This window comes from Microcaecilia unicolor, chromosome 9, assembly GCF_901765095.1.
Source record: "Microcaecilia unicolor chromosome 9, aMicUni1.1, whole genome shotgun sequence".
NCBI classification, from domain to species: domain Eukaryota; kingdom Metazoa; phylum Chordata; class Amphibia; order Gymnophiona; family Siphonopidae; genus Microcaecilia; species Microcaecilia unicolor.
The window spans coordinates 221,557,385-221,577,311 of NC_044039.1; the positions used below are offsets into that span (position 1 = coordinate 221,557,385).

General features: G+C 45.2%; 1 protein-coding gene across 2 annotated transcripts in view; it reads left to right on the forward strand.

Annotated features, from left to right (window-relative positions):
• Positions 1–19,927, forward strand: part of VIPAS39 (VPS33B interacting protein, apical-basolateral polarity regulator, spe-39 homolog) — a 63,191-nt gene that overhangs the window by 12,673 nt on the left and 30,591 nt on the right. For both annotated transcript variants that reach the window (XM_030214094.1, XM_030214095.1), the window contains exons 6-11: positions 4,107–4,171; positions 5,343–5,399; positions 13,926–14,018; positions 14,231–14,264; positions 14,392–14,494; positions 15,261–15,288. In XM_030214094.1, coding sequence (XP_030069954.1) covers positions 4,107–4,171; positions 5,343–5,399; positions 13,926–14,018; positions 14,231–14,264; positions 14,392–14,494; positions 15,261–15,288 — 380 coding nt within the window. The remainder of the gene's footprint in view (positions 1–4,106; positions 4,172–5,342; positions 5,400–13,925; positions 14,019–14,230; positions 14,265–14,391; positions 14,495–15,260; positions 15,289–19,927) is intronic.

Consider the following 19,927-nt stretch of genomic DNA (forward strand, 5'->3'; position numbering starts at 1 on the left):
CTTCTTTTTTAGCTGACGCTCTGCATGATTTGCTCCGTGCTTCCGCTAAGAATATGGCCCTGAGAGTTGTGGCTTGCCGAGCTTTGTGGCTAAGTGGTTGGATTTCAGATGCGGCATCTAAGGCGAAGTTATATTCTCTTCCCTTTAAGGGTTCCATGCTGTTTGGAGAGGAACTGGATAAGTTGATGCGTGGGCTTTGGGATGCCAAGGTTTCACGGCTTCCAGAGATGCGCACTAAGTCTGCGAGCCGGGGAAATTCTTCTCGAGTTCGTTTTAGGGATTCACGCAGGTATAGACCAGGCAGGTTGAGCAGAGCCCCCAGAGGCCATTTTTTCCAGTGGACCCAGTCCTTTCGAGAAGGGCGCCGGGTGGGGCATGACTCCTCAGGGGGTTCCAGAGCTGCTCGTACCTCGCAGTGCGGATCGGTGCATGACTGCAACAGTTCTACCAGAGGTGGGCCCAAATCACGTTGGACCAGTGGGTTCTAGAGGTGGTTCGTGATGGTTATGCTCTCGAGTTCGCTTACACGTTGGCAGATTTGTTTCTCGCGTCTCCTTGTCGCTCAAGTTGGGGGTGATTCAGGATACCCTCCAGCGTCTTCTCCGTCTAGTCGCGGTAGTGCCCATGCCTCATCAAGAAATGGAAATAGGGTGTTACTCCATTTACTTTGTGGTGCCCAAAAAAGAGGGCTCTTTTCGGCCCATTCTGGATGTCAAGAGGGTCAATGGCGCCCTAAAGGTTCCCTCTTTCCATATGGAGACCTTACGGTTGGTGATAGTTGCGGTTTGGCAAGGAGAGTTTCTCACGTCATTGGATCTGACGGAAGCGTATTTGCACATTCCCATACGTGCGGCTCATCAGCATTTCCTTCATTTTGCTGTTTTAGGGAAACACTTTCAGTTCTGCGCGCTGCCGTTTGGTCTTGCAACAGCACCACACACCTTTTCCAAGATTATGGTGGTGGCTTCGGCCGCTCTGCGGAAACAGGGGATCTTTGTCCACCCTTATCTGGACGATTGGTTGATTCGGGCAAAGTCTTGAGTAGAGAGCGAAGCAGCAACCTTTCAGGTGGTAAGATTTTTCTGGAGTCCTTGGGCTGGGTGGTGAATTTATTTTATGTTTTATTTTTCTTACATTTGTACCCCGCGCTTTCCCACTCATAGCAGGTACAATGCGGTTTACATATTATATACAGGTACTTATTTGTACCTGGGGCAATGGAGGGTTAAGTGACTTGCCCAGAGTCACAAGGAGCTGCCTGTGCCTGAAGTGGGAATCGAACCCAGTTCCCCAGGACCAAAGTCCACCACGCTAACCACTAGGCCACTTCTCCAGCCAAAAGTCACTTGTGTCCATCTCAGACTCTGGAATTACCTGTCCGTGGGCCATGTCTTTCTTCTGCCAGTCCGGATTTCCAGTCTCCCGCTTCAGATTCGTCGACTGTTGTCCATTCCGAATCCGACAGTCCGTTCTTATCTTCGGGTTCTGGGTCTTATGGCGGCAACAGTAGAAGTAGTTCCGTGGGCCAGAGCACACATGCGGCAGCTGCAGTTGGCTCTGTTGTCTCATTGGTCCCCGCAGTCACGGGATCTAGAGCTTCGGTTGTCCCTTTCAGGAGCTTTTCACCGCAGTCTGCAGTGGTGGCTGCACACTCCGAATCTAGAGAAGGGCATGCCTCTGGAGCCTCCAGAGTGGATAGTTCTCGCCACAGATGGCAGTCTACTGGGATGGGGAACTCAGTGTCTCGGTCAAGTGGCTCAGGGCCGTTGTTCGATGGAGGAAGCTCGTTAGTCCATCAGTTGGTTGGAAACCAGGGCGATTCGGTTGGCCTTGGCTTCGTTTCAGTCTGTGTTAGTCGGAAGGGCGGTAAGGGTTCTGTCCAATAACGCAACAGCAGTAGCTTATGTCAACTGACGGGGGAATAAGAAGCCGAGCAGCGGCATTAGAGGCGGCATTGCTAATGCACTGGGTGGAGCTACAGCTCCTAGAGCTTTCAGCAGGTCACGTGGCCAGATTAGACAACGTGAACGTGGATTTTTTGAGCAGAATCACTTTAGATCCTGGAGAGTGGTCTCTTCATCACTTGGTGTTCAATCAGTGTTGAGATGGGGACAACTGGTAATGGATCTTATGGAGTCGACTGACAATGCTCAGGTTCCTTGCTATTTCAGTCACCGGCGGGATCCTCTGCCGCTGATAGGCAGAGTTCTTCAGCGAATCGAGCGTCATTTGGGTCCGGTGATTCTGGTGGCTCCAAATTGGCTGGGCCATCCTTGGTTTGGACATCTGGTGCGTCTTCTGGAGGACAAGCCTCTTCCTCTGGGGGAGGCGGTCCTCTTGTGCCAGGGTCCGATAGTCATGCCAGACCCATCTCCATTCTCGCTTACGGGTTGGCTCTTGAGAGGAACAGGTTGAGGAACAAGGGTTTTTCCTCCAGAGTTATAGATACTATGCTTCGGTCGCGAAGACACTCCATTTCGTTGGCTTATGTACACATTTGGCGCATTTTTGGAACTTGGTGTAAGGATTGGTCATGTGTTCCTCTTAGGTCATCTCTTCCTCAGATTTTGGAATTTTTGCAGGATGGTTTTGATAGGGGTTTGGCCTTGTTCTCTTTGAAGGTGCAGATTGCGGCCTTGGCCTGTTTCCGGGGAAAGGTGCAGGGTAGGTCCGTCGCTGCTGCTTCGGATGTGTGCATTTTTTGCGAGGAGTTAAATTGCTTCGGCCCCCGCGATGTCCTTTGGTCCCTCAGTGGGATCTGAATCTCGTTCTTGAGGCTTTAGTTGGTGCTCCTTTTGAACCTTTGGATTCCTGTTCCTTCAAGGATCTTACTCTGAAGGCGGTGTTTTTGGTAGCCATTTCCTCTGCCCGTTGGATTTGGGAGTTGCAGGAGCTCTCGTGTAGAGCTCCGTTTTTACTGTTCTCCAAGGAAAAGGTTTTGCTGCGTCCAGTTCCTTCCTTTTTACCTAAGGTGGTGTCGTCTTTTCATGTGAATCAAGTAATTTCATTGCCGGTGTTAGGAGACAGGTCTGGCGACTCTTCGCAACGTTGTCTCGCAAAGCTGGATGTGCGGCGAGTCTTGAAATTCTATCTTAAGCGGACGCTAGATTTTCGGGCCTCCGACAGGTTGTTTTGTATGGGGGGGCCTAGGAAAGGTGCGGCTGCCTCTAAGGCGTCTATAGCAAGGTGGTTGAAGGAGGCGATCTCTTTGGCTTATCTGCTTAAGGGTCATGCAGTCCCTCCAGTGCTCAAGGCGCATTCCACTAGAGGGATGGCGGCTTCCTGGGCAGAGAGCAGTTTTATTCCACCTGTTGACATTTGCAAGGCCACGGTTTGGTCCTCTTTGCACTCCTTTGTGAAACATTATAGGGTAGATGTGCAAGCGAGAGAGGATGCTGGATTTGGTGCAGCAGTTCTGTCCTCTGGGATTCGGAGGTCCCACCCTTAGGTGCTTACTGCTTTAGTACTGCCCAAGCGTCTTGACCGGTCCTACAGGAGGAAGGTGAAATTAGGTCTTACCTGCTAATTTTCTTTCCTCCAGACCCGTCAAGAGCCCACCCTGTATGATTTTGATATTTCAGTCTTGAGCATGTTGTTTTTTTTTGTTTGAACCACAGTTGCTGTAACTGCTGCAGGGTTTGTCTCTGTATCTGTTGTTCTAGTCGGTTCTGGGATTTTTTTTTGTCCTGGTGCTTTCTAAAGGTGGATTGGGGTGCCGGTTGTGCTCCATGTGCAGAAGTGTGCCCCTTGTTTGGGGAGGAGTTCTGAGTACAGGGTTCTGTGAGGTTTGTTGTCTTTATTTGGAGTATTTTCTCCTCTGCTTTATTATATATTTACTGGTTGGTGGGGGTTCTGCACAGGTTACTTGTAGCTGTTTGAAGTTGAGTGTTCTCAGTCTCCCTCTGCTGGTAGGCGTGCATAATCCAAGCGTCTTGACCGTTCTAGAGGGTCTAGAGGAAATAAAATTAGCAGGTAAGACCTAATTTCACCTTAGCCAGTTAACCATACTCACCTAGCAGGTCTTTGAGCATCAGTCTCATGCAGGTCGAGGCTGTGGGTGATGATGGGAGAGCAAAATTTGACATGTGTTTCCTGCCCTTTTGCAGCTTTCACAGATACATCTGTCAAGAGCTTTGCTCCAGAACTGCGTAGACCAAAGGCCGAATACCAGGTGGGTATGTTGTAAAAGCAGTGAGAGGTGGAAGTGGGGTGGCAGGGATTAGGGTGGAATGCACATTTGGGAAGTAGAGTCTTTCCAAAGCCGCATGGACTATCTATTTTTAGTTAGTAATGTATAATGCACCCAGCTCAGTCTGACTCTGTTAGTCCCATTTCAGATTAATCCAGTGCCTTTTTCAGATTAAGTTCCATGGATACATTCTCTTGTTTTCACTGGGGAGCAGATCTTCTCTGTATGTCTATTTGCCAATACTGCTGGCGAGCAAGACGTCTGTATCATATCTCCTCTGTCTCTCCTTTGCTCTAGGGTATACATGTTCATGTCTTCAAGTGTCAACCCAATACCATTTTTTGTCACCTTATTTTGAACTGCTTCAAGTCATTTGATGTCCTTAGCTAGATAAGGTCTCCAAAATTAAACCCAGTACTCCAAGTGGGGCTTCACCAATGACGGGTATTAATACCTCCTTTCTTTTGCTGGTTATACCTCTCTCTGTTTAGCCCAGCATCCGTCTGGCTACAACCACTGCCTTGTCACGTTGTTTCATTGTCCTGCGATCCTCAGACAGTGTCGCCCCAAGATCCTTCTACCAGTCTGTGCTTAACAAGTCTCTCACCTCCTAGCGCATAGAGCGTCTTTGGATTTCTACATCCCAAGTTCATCACTCTGCACTTCTTTGCATTAAATTTTAACTGCCAGACATTAGACCACTGTCTTCTGACTGCAGGTGCAGAGAAGTATAGGGTGAGAGGGTCCTCCTCCTTTGGGAACTTGGACAGCATTCCACAGGGAATCCCATCTTCCTAGAGAGTTATCTAAGTAGCTGTTCAGGTCTCTGAATCTCAGCTGAACGTGCTCCAGTACACAAGGGTATCTGTGTTTCATAGCTGATGGTGTTTGCACTGCATCCTTCTTACAGCTTGCTGCAAAGGCCCATGAGAGTCACTTGCAACAAACTGGAATGAAATAAGATGTGAATTTCTGTAAGAAAGCTAGAAATGAACCTCTTGGTTTTCAGCCATTTCATGGTGCTAAGACAGGACACAACTTCCGTGGGAATGTAAGAACAGGCAGGAGTTTGGCCTTGTGGGGGGGGGGGGGGGGGAGGTGGGACAAGGATCTGTGCAGGTGAATGGCTAAGTTGCTTTTAACCTTGCTGCAGGACTACGGGGGGGACTGGAACATCGAAGACACTGTTAGACGAATGAAGAGGGGTAAGGTATGTGCACTGCTGACTCCAATGTATTTTAACACCAACCTCTGCCTTAATGTATTTTTATGTACCTGGTGAAGTGACACTCTGACCCAAGGAGAGACATTTCAAGACAAATTTCTCTGCAAGAGAGTATTCATTCCTTATCCTCTGAAAAAGAGTTCACATCTCAAGCCTCTCAGAGAAGACTAAGCAGGGGATGGGGTAACCAGAAAAATCCAGAAGCCAGCCGTGGGAAAATTGATAAGAATCTTGTGACTTATTTTCTCCTAGACCAATGTATGAAATGCTTTTCAAGATCTGTTAGAAGGTGATATGCTTTTTATTGCATATGTGACTCGATAGCTATGTTTAGTGCTATGCCAGTAAGAGGGATTGTTAGTAAACTAAAGAGAGAGCTCTGAGAATGGGGTTCTCCTTGTCACTAATCTATTATACTGACCACATTATGACTGTTTATTTACAGTGTCAAGTCTGCTTCCTAGTTTCAACTAAGAGAATTCCAAACTGCTTCTCTGGCATTGGGCATTTTCGATATGACATCTAAATTCCATTTTGGACATGTTTGCAGAAAACTTTCAAAAATCCAGTAGCGAACGTGGCCGTTTTCAAACCAGAAAAACATCCAACTTTTTATGTCAAAAATTGCCATTTGATAGTTGTGTTTGTGCTTAGTACATCTATCTTTTGGACAATTTTGGAAAAAAAATGTCCAAGGGAAAAACCCACAAAATCAAGCCATTGGGATGTATGGGGAGCCAGCATTCTTAGTAGACTGGCCACACAGACATCCCAGAAGAGCAGTGGGGCAGCCGAGGGGGCACTGCAGTGGGCATCACATCAAAGGTCCCAGGTACACATCTCGTCGTTACCTCCTCATACTGTATGGGGAGCCCTCCAAAACCCAACAAAAACCTACTGTACCCAACTACAATATCCCTTATGTCAGCAGGTCTCCTACGTGAAGATACAGTAGGTTTTTAGTGAGTTTTGGAGGACTCACTTTCCACCACAAGTGTACCAGTTAGAGTGGGATATGGGCCTGGGTCTCCTCCTCTGCAGTCCACTGTACCGACCACTAGACTACTCTAGGGACCTGCTTACTACTCTGATAGGACTGGCCATAATATCTGAAGCTGTCATAGAGGCTGGTAAGTACTGATTTTTTTCACATCTTTGGTGGGGGGAGAAGGGAAGGGGTCAGTGACCATTGGGGGAGTAAGGGAGTTCAAGCCTTAATCCCACCAGTAGTCATTTAGGGCACCTATTGTGATTTAGTCATGACTGAAACGTCTGACTTTTAGCCCTGGACATTTTTGCCTATTATGGCAGAAAAAAGTCCAAGTTTTGGAAACACCCAAATCCTGCCCCCAACACTTCCCTTTGTGATTTGGACACACTGCATAGAAAACTGTCTTTAAAATGGTTTTGAAAATACCAATTTGGACATTTTAGTCCATCTGCCGCTTTGTGCCACTTTTTGGACGTTTTCCTGTTTTGAAAATGAGCCTTTGTGTCTTGAAAACAGTAAACTAAGTAAAACTGTTGAAAAAAAATCATTGGATGCATTTCAGGTTTTTTTCACAATAGCTTCAAACTTGGTGGGAATGTTCAGTCTCTAGAGATGGCTGAAGAAAGGAGGAAGTAATGCCACCGGGAGAAATAGCAGCTTAAGCGCAGAGCTCCGCTCGACCCTAAGCAAAATTTAGCACCATAGCGACTATTTTAGTGTTACACGGACCCTTTAGATCCTATCAGCCCTAGGATAGATCCCGGTGTCGATCTCCTATGGCCTCACAGGCAGCAGTGCAATCTCTGGCCGTGTTTGCATACTTGGGCCCAGCCTCGCCGGCCATGCAAGCTAACAAGGGAGCCCTGGAGGACCAAGCCCCAGAGCTACAGCAACAGCATGCCTCGCAGTGCTCCCCGCCGCTCTTTACATCCGCGGAATCGCCGGAGCAGGTGAGCGAACCCCTGCAGGAGATTAGAACATGGATGCGGGAAATAAAAAAACGATTTGAAGGTAGTCCACACCAAACTCAACACGCTGGGAGCTGATCTCCACGGGGAAATTAGTGCGCTGGGGCAACGCGTGGCAGGGAATGAAAAATGTATTGAGGAACAGATGGACATGCTGCAAACTTTAAACGCACAGGCTACAGAAGATAGGTTTTTCATCAGCTCTGGACAAAATAGAAGACCTTGAAAATCGGAGCCGAAGCCACAACATAAAATTCTGGGGTTTTCCGGACACCCCACACTATGCGAACTGCGAGTGGGTGGTACAGCAAATGGCGAGCGCACTTTTAAAGGAGATGCAAATTGAGAAGGACCCTGCCGAGATTCAGGTAGACTGTCTAGGAGCACCCAGAAATAACCAACCACGTGATCTGACTAAAATAAAAGAAAAAAAGAATGCATGCCTCACGAGCGTCACCGGACTTCAAGTGGGACACGTATCATATCAAGGTTTACTAAGATCTGGCTCTTTCTACTCTGCGACGCCGGGTGGAGCTTAGGCCATTAACACAATTTCTTCGCTCTCAAAATATTCAATATAAATGGAACTATCTGTTTGCACTACGCTTCCATAAGGATGTCAAGCTGCATCAGATACGCAGGGCGTCGGAGGCAACAAAGACGTTCCCTGATACTGATCTGAACAAGTTAACAACAACTACAACACGAAAGGTGGTGACCCCACGCCCAGAAAAGCCACAATAGCAAAGGGTGACCTCGGGCAAAGGGCACCTGCAACGCCAACAGTCTGAGTCTGCCCTGAGGAGGACAGGCCCTGCAATAGTGACCTGATTTGTGCAGCTGAGGATCAAGAATGACTGAGGTCACCCTTGCAGAAGGCTAGATCTGTATGATCTCCATGTCTGTAAGATTGAAAAATGCTGTTGAATGTATGAAAATGGGGGGAGGGGCATTGCTAAAATCTGTTATGTTAAGGTTACTGATAGGCTTAAGTTTAGCTGCGTATGGTTTATGGGCTTTATGGTTCATTTATATATGCATATTTGTTTACTTTTTGTTTTTGCTACATCTGACCTAGGGATTGGGGTCGGATCACATCCTCTGGAAACACCTACCATACAATGGAGGGTGATGTTAGGTTGTGGGGAGGGGTAAGGAGGGATGAATTAGTGTTAGCCCTCTCATAGGTCATATGGCCTCCTGAAACTGGAAGAAAGGGGGATTTCTGGTTCAGAGATAAATTAGAGTAATTGCTTAGATATCATGGGCAGTTTGACTCTTTTCACTCTCAATGCCAAAGGGCTAAATTCTCCTATGAAGAGACAGCTCCTGTTTAAAGAAATGCTTCGCTTGGGGGCGAGTGTGGCCTTCGTTCAGGAGACCCATTTGCTACCAACCCATGAACGATTTTGTCACCATGGCCAATTTAAAGATCTACATTTCGCCTCTAGCCAAACTGATAAACAGAAAAAGGGATCATGTAGACACCGTGGCAGGTGAAACAGGTTGTACGGGACCGGGGTGGAAGATAGGTATTGCTGATTGTGCGAGTAGGAACAGAAATTCTATCTCCATTAAACATATATGCCCCTAATGAAAGCCAGGGTTCGTTTTTTGATGAGCTATCAGTGGTCCTCTCCCTCTACATTGAGGGTACGCTACTAGTGGGGGGAGATTTTAATCTAACTCCACACCCCCCCCTTGGACAACTCAGTTGCAAGAGTTCAGTATGCTTGATCAGATTGGGCCAAACTACATAAGTTCATGGGTACATGGCAGTTGCTTGACCTTTGGAGGCATTTTAATCCTTTTTCTCGTAGCTACACATACTACTCCACGGTGCATGACTCTCACTCACGGATAGACCTTTGGCTAGGGGATCATACTCCTACATCCAGAGTACACACCGTGCAAATACATTCCAGAACTTGGTCAGATCATGCCCCTCTTACTGTAAAGATAATATGTAACATCACAACGCCCCCACCCGCACAATGGCGCTTAGTTAATAGTCTATTGGCAGACCCAAATATAGTTTTGTGACTAGAAAAAGACATAAAGGAATACATAACTATTAATGACAATGGGGAGGTGGGGGATGGAGTGTTAGGGGAAGGCCTTAAAGCAGTGATTCGGGGTCAGTTCATTTCACTACACACACACATACGATGACGAAAGGTGGCCCAGTCACGACAGTTACACACAAAGAACTTGAAAATCTCCAAACACAGATAGCACGGGCAATGCCCCCGCCTGGGGTAACCTCTCGTTCGCATGCACCAGATGCAAATGGAGCTCAGAGAGCTCCAACTGGCGGAAGTGGCGGAACATCTACAATGGGTCCAACAAATGTATTTTGAATTTGGCAATAAGGCCTCCCGATTACTAGCATATAAATTGAAAAAAAGCTCTACATAAAACTGTATACATGCAATAGAAGAGAGGGCAGGACAGCGCCTGACAAGCACCAAAGATATCAGCTTAGCTTTCTTAGACTTTTATAAATGTTTGTACCAGGAGATACAGGAATACCTAGCCACAGTAGATCTTCCCAAGATCTCCCCAGCCCAAAACGACTCCACACCTATCACTCTAGAGGGAAGGGAAGGGAAATGGGACTTGATATACCGCCTTTCTGTGGTTTTTTGCAGCTACATTCAAAGCGGTTTACATAGTATATTCAGATACTTATTTCTACCAGGGGCAATGGAGAGTTAAGTGACTTGCCCAGAATCACAAGGAGCTGCAGTGAGAATCGAACTCAGTTCCCCAGGATGAAAGTCCACTGCACTAACCACTAGGCTACTCCTACTTGGGCCATAAAGGATTTGCCCAACGGAAAGGCTCCAGGGCCGGATGGCTTTACGAATAAATTTTACAAATCCTTTGGGAAGCTCTTGGCGCCACTATTGACGAGTTCTTAACTCTCTAGAAACACAGACAGAACTGTCCCACTCCTGGCAATTGGCAAATATCATTGTTCTTCTAAAACCGGTAAAGGATCCTTTTCAGTGTGGATCGTATCGCCCGATATCGCTACTGGACTCAGACTACAAAATATTCACCGTTATCTTGGCAAGGCATCTACAAAGATTGATGCCCGGTTGGTCCATGTGGACCAGACGGGCTTTATAGAGAGTCGGCAAACATTTGACAACATCAGACGGGCCATTCATCTAACACATGAAGCAAACACCACACATCAGCCCACATTAATGCTCTCTCTAGACGCAGAGAAGGCGTTCGATCAGGTCCATCGGCCTTACATGTTTTGGGTTTTGGAAAACATGGGCTTAACGGGACGTTTTATATTATGGCTTCAGCTTTTATACGACCATCTGATGGCCTCTTTAATTATTAATGGGGCTCGATTGGACGCCTTTAGGCTGGGGCGGGGGACACGCCAGGGGTGCACTCTGTCCCCGCTGCTATTTGCACTCACCATTGAACCACTGGCCCAAGTAATTAGAGCTCATGCGGCTATACAGGGCATTCGCATAGGGCCAGGAGAGCATAAGATCATGCTATTCGCGGATGACATCTATTGACACTGACCAACCCTCAGAACCCTGTACAGATGGTGATGCAGATTCTTCAGCAGTTTGGGTCTATATCAGGACTACAGATCAATATGACCAAGTCAGAAATTATGGGTCTAAATCTGCCTCCTGAGATGCCTCTATAAGCTTACAAAGATTACCTTTTAGATGGACCACATGCTCTCTTCGAAATTTGGGAGTCAACTTGACACCCACACTGCAGAGCTTGTTTAGGGCAAACTTTCTCTCGAAGCTACGGGAACTATTTGAGGAATTAGATCATTGGGAAGGGTTGGAACTTTCCTGGGTAGGTAGAATACAAGCCATAAAAATGATGATACTGCCAAAAATTCTATATTTGTTTCTGGCACTGCAACTTCCAATCCCTAGAAGCTTTTTTCTCCAATTAAAACGAAAAGCATTTGCGTATATTTGGAAACACAAGCCCCCAAGGGTGCGAGCTGAGGTTCTATACCAATCCAAGCTGTGGGGGGGAATGGGTGTTCCAAATTTCTCTATGTATTTTCAGGCAGCCCAGCTGCACTTTCTGGTGGGGTGGGCCACTGTCAGTAATAAACATTGGCTTCAAATAGAAAAACAATAGTTGGGACTTACGCAATTGGCCTCAACACTATGGCTACCTAGGATGCACATACAGGCCCTGGCTGCAAGGGCCCCCCCCCCCCCCCCCGGCGGTCCGTTTCCCTCTCCAAACATGGTGTGATATACGCCATAAATTCAACCCGACAGGCAATATTTTCGACAAATGCCGATACGAGGCACGCCTGGATTTTCTTGGGGGGAGACCGATTCGGTATATAAGGTTTGGGAGCAGAGAGGCATGAGACATATGGGGCAGCTTTGGGAGGAAGGGACTTTTCTATCTTTTGCAGAATTGCAGGAGGAGTTTGGCCTCCCGTCCCATCACCTGTTTCACTATAGCCGGATAAGAAATTATATTTTCCGCAGAGCACGAGAAGAGCTACAGCTAGAACCGACAGGACTAGAGCGGGCAATGGGGGGTGGAGTTCCAGAGGATGTGTCTCTCGAATCTATGCAGTACTTTTATCCCATAGGTCACCAATCTTGAAATACACACAGCAATGGGAACGTGACCTGGGGGTTAGTCATGAAATGCAGAGCTGGGAATGAGCATTTGGTTATATGTTAAGAGTATCTATAAGTAACTCTTTGATAGAGAATGGCTACAAGATTTTGTATCGTTGGTATTATACACCTGACCGATTTGCAAAAATGTTTAAACAAACCTTGAGCCATTGCTGGAGGGGCTGTAAGTAGGGGAGATATGTTTCATATCTGGTGGTCCTGCCCAAGAATAAAAAGCTATTGGGCAGAGTTGTTACGTCAGCTTGGCGAGATGTTGGCAGAATACTGTCTATTACATTTTTGCCCCTGAGGGATTTCATCAGCTATGCATCGCTTGGCCTCGACCTTCCTGGTGGCGGGCAAGATAATATTGGCTTCATCATGGAAAAACCCGCACGTACCACCAGTGATTAAGGTGGTTCACAAAGTGGACTATTTATATCAGATGTTGAAACTCACGGCTATTTGATCTGGACAGGTGACTAACTTCTATAAACTCTGGGCAAAGCATAGAGAATGGAGATCTCTATCGGGGATTGACTTGGATGCCCCCCCGGTTGGTGGTCCCCGTGATATAGACAGTGACTTGATTCTTGGCACTTGCCTGAACGAGAACTGGAAATGAACTTTGTAAACTGGCCCGCTGCTCCAGTATGGGGGGGAGGAAGCCGCCTCCCGCGAATAGCCAGGACTTCACAAAACTGCCACCAGGAAATACTTCAAAACATTCCTTTATTTTCCAGATTCATAAACAAAACTTCACTCCAGAGTAGAGACTTGCTTCTCAGGCAGGGCTGTTCTGCCTTGCTTAGTACATCAACCAATTACACAAAGACTTTGCCCCCTTCCCGGAGGGGAATGCATTAGTCCTTTGGAAATCCCAGCTTTTGTGGTCCCAGTCAGTAGCAAACAAATAGTACTTGTCCCACAAGCAGGATTTCCCCTCAAGACAGTGTTAATCACCAAGCAGCCTTTACTTTCAGGAGGTTCAATACTTTTGGGACTTCCTTCCACCCAAGGTATTTCAGCCTGCTTCAGTTCTTTAGGGACCTGTCTTGCCCAAGGATTTTCAGCCTGCACTGCTCCTCTCCTCCTGAACTGAACCCCTCTTCCCACCAGGCAGCCCTCCTTCATAAACAAGCCTTCCAACTTCAGAGGTTCTCACAATAATCAGGTTTCAAAACAGGGTAGTAATTCCCCCACCACTCAGGGTTTAAACCAAAATAAATTCCCAAAACCATGTAGGTTCCAAACCGTCAGGGGCTGCCTTCCTCAGCTCTCAAGCTCCCATTCCGTTCTGCTTTCTTCCCCTGCTCAGGCTGATTAATTCCCTCTTCCATCCAATCCTCCTCCTGCTTCTCAGCCCACCCCTCCCTATTACAGGCGGGCAGCATGATATACAGATTGCTGGTCCCGGGAACTGGCTCCTTCATTCACCCTCCCTCTTGTGGTCAGAGACGGTATATGGCCAGCTTGCCTATCCCCTGGGATCTCACTGCTAGGACTGGAAATGCATTCTGGGATATGTAGTTCATGGTTCTGCTGCTTCACTCTATACATCGGGGATGTAGCCTTGTCACAACTTGTAGTGGCCATATGCATATCATCTCTCATGTTAAGGGAGCGGGAGTTGGTTTAGAGGGGGGGGATGGTTGAAGGTTACAATGCTTTGTTGGATGTGTTTATTTCAAAAAATTTTCAATAAAAATAATTTTAAAAAAAGAGAGAGATGACTGAAGAAAGCTGCACATGTGAAATCCTTTTTGAACCCCTCCCCCCCCCAATCCTATCCAATCTAACTTTCAACGTTGGGGTACTGTTGTGTAATGGAGCCAGAGATGTCAATCCGTTAACTCGTTCTCCATGGTCTATGTATTAATACAGAAATATTTCTCCTTTCACACAGGTTTACTCCTTGGAAAGATTTCGTTCCCTGAAGGACAAACTACAGCTACTTGATGAGGCGGTTAGGATGCACGATGGGAATGTCATCACTGCGGTAAGTATTCCCTGTGATGAGAGAGGAAGGATACACAATGGGAATGGTATCGCAGCAGTAAGTACTTCCTGTGATGGGGGAAAGAGGATACACGATGGGAATGGTATTGTAATGGTAGAAATTCCCTGTGGTGGAGGTGGGGGGAGGGAGGATACATGATTTGTTATTGCAGTGTAAATATTGCTTATCTACAGACTGTCTTCTTTTTCCAGGTGTTAATATTTCTGAAGAGGACTCTTAGCATGGGTGAGTACATGGTACTAACAGGACAGAGGGCTGCTTTGCATTATCTCAATGTTTTGCCCACTTTCCTGTGGTCTCCCAGGCCTGAGATGGAAGGAATGAAGTGTTTCATCTGTGTTTTCTTTTTCAGAAATATTCTTCCGAGAGCTGGAAGTGAGGCCAGTAGCTCTGCAGCACTTCATTCATTTCCTCCGAGAAATCGATGACCAGAAAATACTTCGGGATCTTTTTAGGTAATGCTTCTTTCCAGTATTCTCGCCCCACTTCTCCTGTTAAAGGTTTTCCTATAACAGTGGGGGGGGGGGGGGGTCATCTGGCAATCGCATAGTAGCAAAGTTAAACACAGATAAATTGATGTCATATGGTACAACAGCCCAATTGTCTTGGACTTTAGTGTGGTCTCTGCCACGCAGGAAAGAGTTCCGAGTGTGTGGCATTGGTTTAAAAGGCTTTTACAAAGTGAGGAATTATTAAGAGAGGATTTATAAACAAGTCAGATCCTGAATACTGTAAGCAGATGTAGTGATCTGAGAAAGGTACAGAAAGGAGTCACAGATGGTTGGGAGCTTGGAACAACTTCTACACAAAGAGACTCAAAAACGGTGAGGAATCTTTAGGTTGGAGGAGAATCGGTGAAGGATATATGTAGGAGTGCAGAAAATGGGACAAGAATTAGAGGACACCCCATAACACTGTGAAGTGACAGATGTAAACCAAACGAGAGGAAGAGCAGAGAATTGGGGAAATGTTTTGCTACAAGACATTTTGGAAGTAGGTAGTCTTACTGGACTCAAAGAGAGCTTAGATGACTTTAGGGAAGAGAGATCATTGTGAAGGTGTTCGAGATGTCAGCCTGAGTTGAGTGACCTCTAGAAACTAGAAGAAAGTGACGGGATGCCCTGCTTCCTGCAAGTACCCGCTGCTGCCCACTGAACGACACTGGTTTCACTGGAAAGGTGCAAATTTGTAATGGTTCTCCTTTTCTTCTTAACACTGCAGATTTCTGGAGCGTGTGGAGGAGTTGGCAGTAAGTGTGCTGTCTTCATCATGCACTATTTTTCTTGCTTTTTTGAATATTTGATTAAGAGCTAAGCCATTGCATCAATATTACAATATGCAGATCTGAATAGAAATCACAAAATAAAAATATACAGATTGTTGGTCAAAGTCAGTGTTATATTTTACTTATAAACAAACGTTTACTGATAAATTACCTTATCCAGATATGCTTCTAAGTAGCACATGTTCACTGTCATTGACATAGTTGTTCCTCAGAAAATATTAAACGCTGTTAACCTCTGTTGCCTTCTCACTTTGTTATAGAAGGCTTTTGTGTAACCCTGAGCAGTTCCAGATAATTACGTTTGTGGTTTATCTTTGTCTTGTTCTGAGTTAATTTCTCCATTGTGAGAATATCCCACACCCTGGTGTATTTCTCTGCCCCCAGCAGAGATACATCCAATTTATTTTAATGTGTACAGCCTCCTGAGAGAGACCTCCAGCTATTGATTAGATTCCACTACTTTTGTATTTCTGGACATCCATCACATAAGAATGGAAATATCTGGTTTCTTGTCCCTTCTATCCCGAGCTTTACTGCCCTTCCAGCTGTCATTAGTTCACAACTATTCACCATTATTGCTAAAGAGCTAATGGATTTTCTGCTGTAACCCGTGTTTGATTCTACTCAGAATCGAACCAGTGATATGTCACAGTCGCTTCCAGACACCTCACACCAATGTGTTTTCTTAGCAAGAGAGCTTCATGCATTCTGGAAACTCATCCTTTTCAAGATATGTTGCAATATAATAATTTCACGTTTTTTCTCGCTTTTTCTTTTAGTGTAACATCTTAATGATCTTGTTGCAAATAACCCTTATGCCTCTTCTCAAGATGTCTCCTGAACTTAACTCTCAGATACTTCCATATTATTTTTATTATGTGCCCACATCTGTTTTGCTTTCCTTTCTTTTGAAACATTTCTGGATGAAATTAGATTCTCCATAGTGGGCAGGAGCGTTGACAGTTGATTTCTAAAATCCCATTACACTGAGATTGAATGCCAGATTTTATTGTTAAAGTTGCAGTAGGATTTGCCCCTTCTTGATCAGTCTCAGGTTCTTCATAACCCCACCCACCCTTGGTAATACATATTCAAATCTACTACTGCCAGCTCCTCCTCCTTTTTAAATGTAAATTATATAGAGTGATGTCAAAATATTTACCCCCCCCTCCTGATTTCCCTTATTGCATGTGTCACACTGAATGGTTTCTGATCTTTAAACAAAATGTAATATTAGACAAAGGGAACCTGAGTAAACACACCACAGTTTTTACGTTATTATGCCAGTTATATAAGGAACAAAGCTATCCATATCACTCGTGAAAAGTAACTGCTTCCTTACCACTTTTAATTGATAATTAGATCCACCTGATTGAACACAGCCAGCCCTGTTGAGTTTAAACCTCACTATATATTGAACCTTACCATGAGAGTGAAGTACTCAGCGCAAAGTTTCTATAAGAACACCATGGAGCTCATTTTCAAAAGAGAAAAATGTCCAAAAAGTGTCATAAAGCACCATTTGGCTGGATTTCTTCTCAAAGTGTCCAAATGTTTTTTTTTTTTCAAAACCTATTTTGCAGATGTATGTCTATGCATTTTGTCTGCAGTATGTCGAAATCACAAAGGGGCGTGTTGAGGGGATCTTGCCAGGTATTTGTGACCTGGATTGGCCACTGTTGGAAACGGGATACTGGGCTTGGTGGACCTTTGGTCTGTCCCAGTGTGGCAATACTTATGTACTTATGAAGGCAGGGTTAGGGCAGACTCAGGGCATGCCTGATACTTGGATGTTTTACAGCCAAAATGGAACACAATGAAAACGTCTAGGGCGAAAACTTCAACATTTTGGTCTAGACCTGCTTTTCTAATGAATAAGGCAGAAAAAGTTGCCCTAAATGACCACTAGAGAGAATCAGGGATGACCCCCTCCCACCCCCCAAAAATGTGAATAAAAATAGTACTCACCAGTCTCTGTGACAGCCTCAGATGTTATGCTCAGGTCCATTAGAGCAGCAACCAGTTCCTGGAGTAGTGCAGTGGTGGGTGCAGTGCACTGTAAACAGGTGGACCCAGGCCCATATCTCCTTGTGGTGAAAACTTTGAGCCCTCCAAAACTCACCAGAGACCCACTGTACCCACATAGAGGTGCCTCCTTCATCCATAAGGGCTATTGTAGTGGTATACAGTTGGGGGTAGTGGGTTTTGGAGGGCTCAGCAGACAACAGTGAAACGTGTACTTGTGAACATTTATATGAAATCCACAGCAGTGCCCCATTGCTCTCCTGTGATGTCTGGGGGACTAGTCTGCTAAAAATGCTGCTCCCGCCTACATCCCAATGCCTTGATTTTCTACGTTTTTCACTTGTACATTTTTTTTAAATGGCCTGAAAAAATAAACAGCACAAAACCTTGTTACAAACGGTATTTTTTTTTGGGGGGGGGGGGGGGGGAGGAGATTTTGCGGTTTCAAAAATGGCCATATTTCCTATTCGGATTAATTCTAAAGCTCTGAGACTCCACTGAACCACAGTAACAGTCGCCCAGGAGCACATGGTTCGGTGTGGAGTATCCTTGAAGGATACTATTGAAACAGGACATTTAGGAACGCGAGAGTGGGATAAAGAATGCGCATTATCCCTGTCAACTTCTAAGCAGCTTATAGATCCAAGGAAAAAGCACAATTTGAAGTGCCTGTATACAAATGCTAGAAGCCTAAAAAATATGATGGGAGAGTTGGAGAATATAGCACTAAATGAAGAGGTAGATATAATAGGCATCTCAGAGACTTGGTGGAAAGAGGACAATCAATGGGACACTGTGTTCACAGGGTACAAATTGTATCGCAATGATACAGAGGATCAAATTGGGGGGGGGGGGGTTTGCGCTATATGTTAAAGAGGGAATTGAGTCAAATAAAATAAACATTCCACATGACACAGATATCAGCATGGAATCATTATGGATAGAAATTTCATGTGTGAAGGGAAGGTGTATTCTTGTAGGTCTATACTACCATCCGCTGGGACAGAACAAACGGATGAAGAAATGTTTACAGAGATTAGGAAAGCTGGCAAACTGGGCAACACTATAATAATGGGTGATTTCAATTACCCCAATATTGACTGGATACATGTTACATCAGGGAGTGCCAAGGAGATAAAATTTCTAGATGTAATTAAATGACTGCCTCTTGGAGCAGTTGGTCCAGGAACTGACAAGGGGGGAGCCATTTTGGATCTGGTCCTTGGTGGTATGCAGGGCATAGTACGAGAGGTGGTGGATTCCCTGGGAAACAGTGATCATAACATGATCGTTTGAGCTACTATCTGGGATGAACCCACAAAGGAAATCTACTGTAGCTGCATTTAATTTTCGACAGGATAACTATAATGAGGAAAATGGTTAAAAAGAAGCCAAAAGGTTCGGCTGCAAAGGTTAGGACACTAAATCAGGCGTGGATGTTATTAAAAAAAATTCCATCATAGAAGCCCAGACCAGATGCATTCCATGTATTTGCAAAAGTGGAAAGAAGAGAAAACAGCCAGCATGGTTAAAGATGAAGTGAAAGAGGCTATTACAGCCAAAAGAATGTCCTTCAAAGAATGGAAAAATGACCCAAATGAAGAAAATAAGAAGCAACATAAGCATTGGCAAGTCAGATGCAAAGCATTAATAAAGAAGACTAAAAGAAAATATGAAGAGAAACTTGCTGTAGAGGCTAAATCTCACAGTAACAACTTTTTCAGGTATAATCAGAAGCAGAAAACCCGTGAGCGAATCCGAAGGAGTAAAAGGGGCGTTCAAAGAGGTCAAGGCCATAGCAGAGAAACTGAATGCTTTGGTTTTACGGAAGAAGATGTAAGAGATCTGCCTGTACTGGATATGGTTTTCAAGGGTGATGATGAGGAGGAACTGAAAGAAATCTTGGTGAACCTGGAAGATGTACTGAGCCAAATTGACAAATTAAAGAGTAGTAAATTACCTGAACTGGATGGCATATATCCAAGGGTACTCAAAGAACTCAAGCATGAAATTGCTGATCTGTGTTAGTAGTATGTAACTTGTCGTTAAAATTGTCCATAATACCTGAAGATTGGAGGGTGGCCAGTGTGACACCTATTTTGAAAAAGGGTTCCAGGGGTGAACTGGGAAATTACAGACTGGTAAGCCTGACATTGGTGCCAGGAAAAATAGTGGAAACTATTATAAAGAATAAAATTACAGAACACGTAGGCAAACATGGTTTAATGGGACAGAGTCAGCATGGGTTCAGCCGAGGGATGTCTTGTCTCACCAATTTGCTTCATTTTTTTTGAAGGTGTAAACAAACGTGGATAAAGGTGAGCCGGTTGATGTAGTGTATCTAGATTTTCAGAAAGTTCCTCATGAGAGACTCCTGAGAAAATTAGAGTCATGGGATAGGAGGCAGTGTTCTGGTGTGGATTAGGAATTGGTTATTGGACAGAAAACTGAGGGTAGGATTAAATGGTCATTTCTCTCAATGGAGGAGGGTGAATAGTGGACTGCCTCAGGGATCAGTACTGGGACCAGTGCTATTTAACATATTTATAAATGATATTGGAATCAGAACGATGAGTGA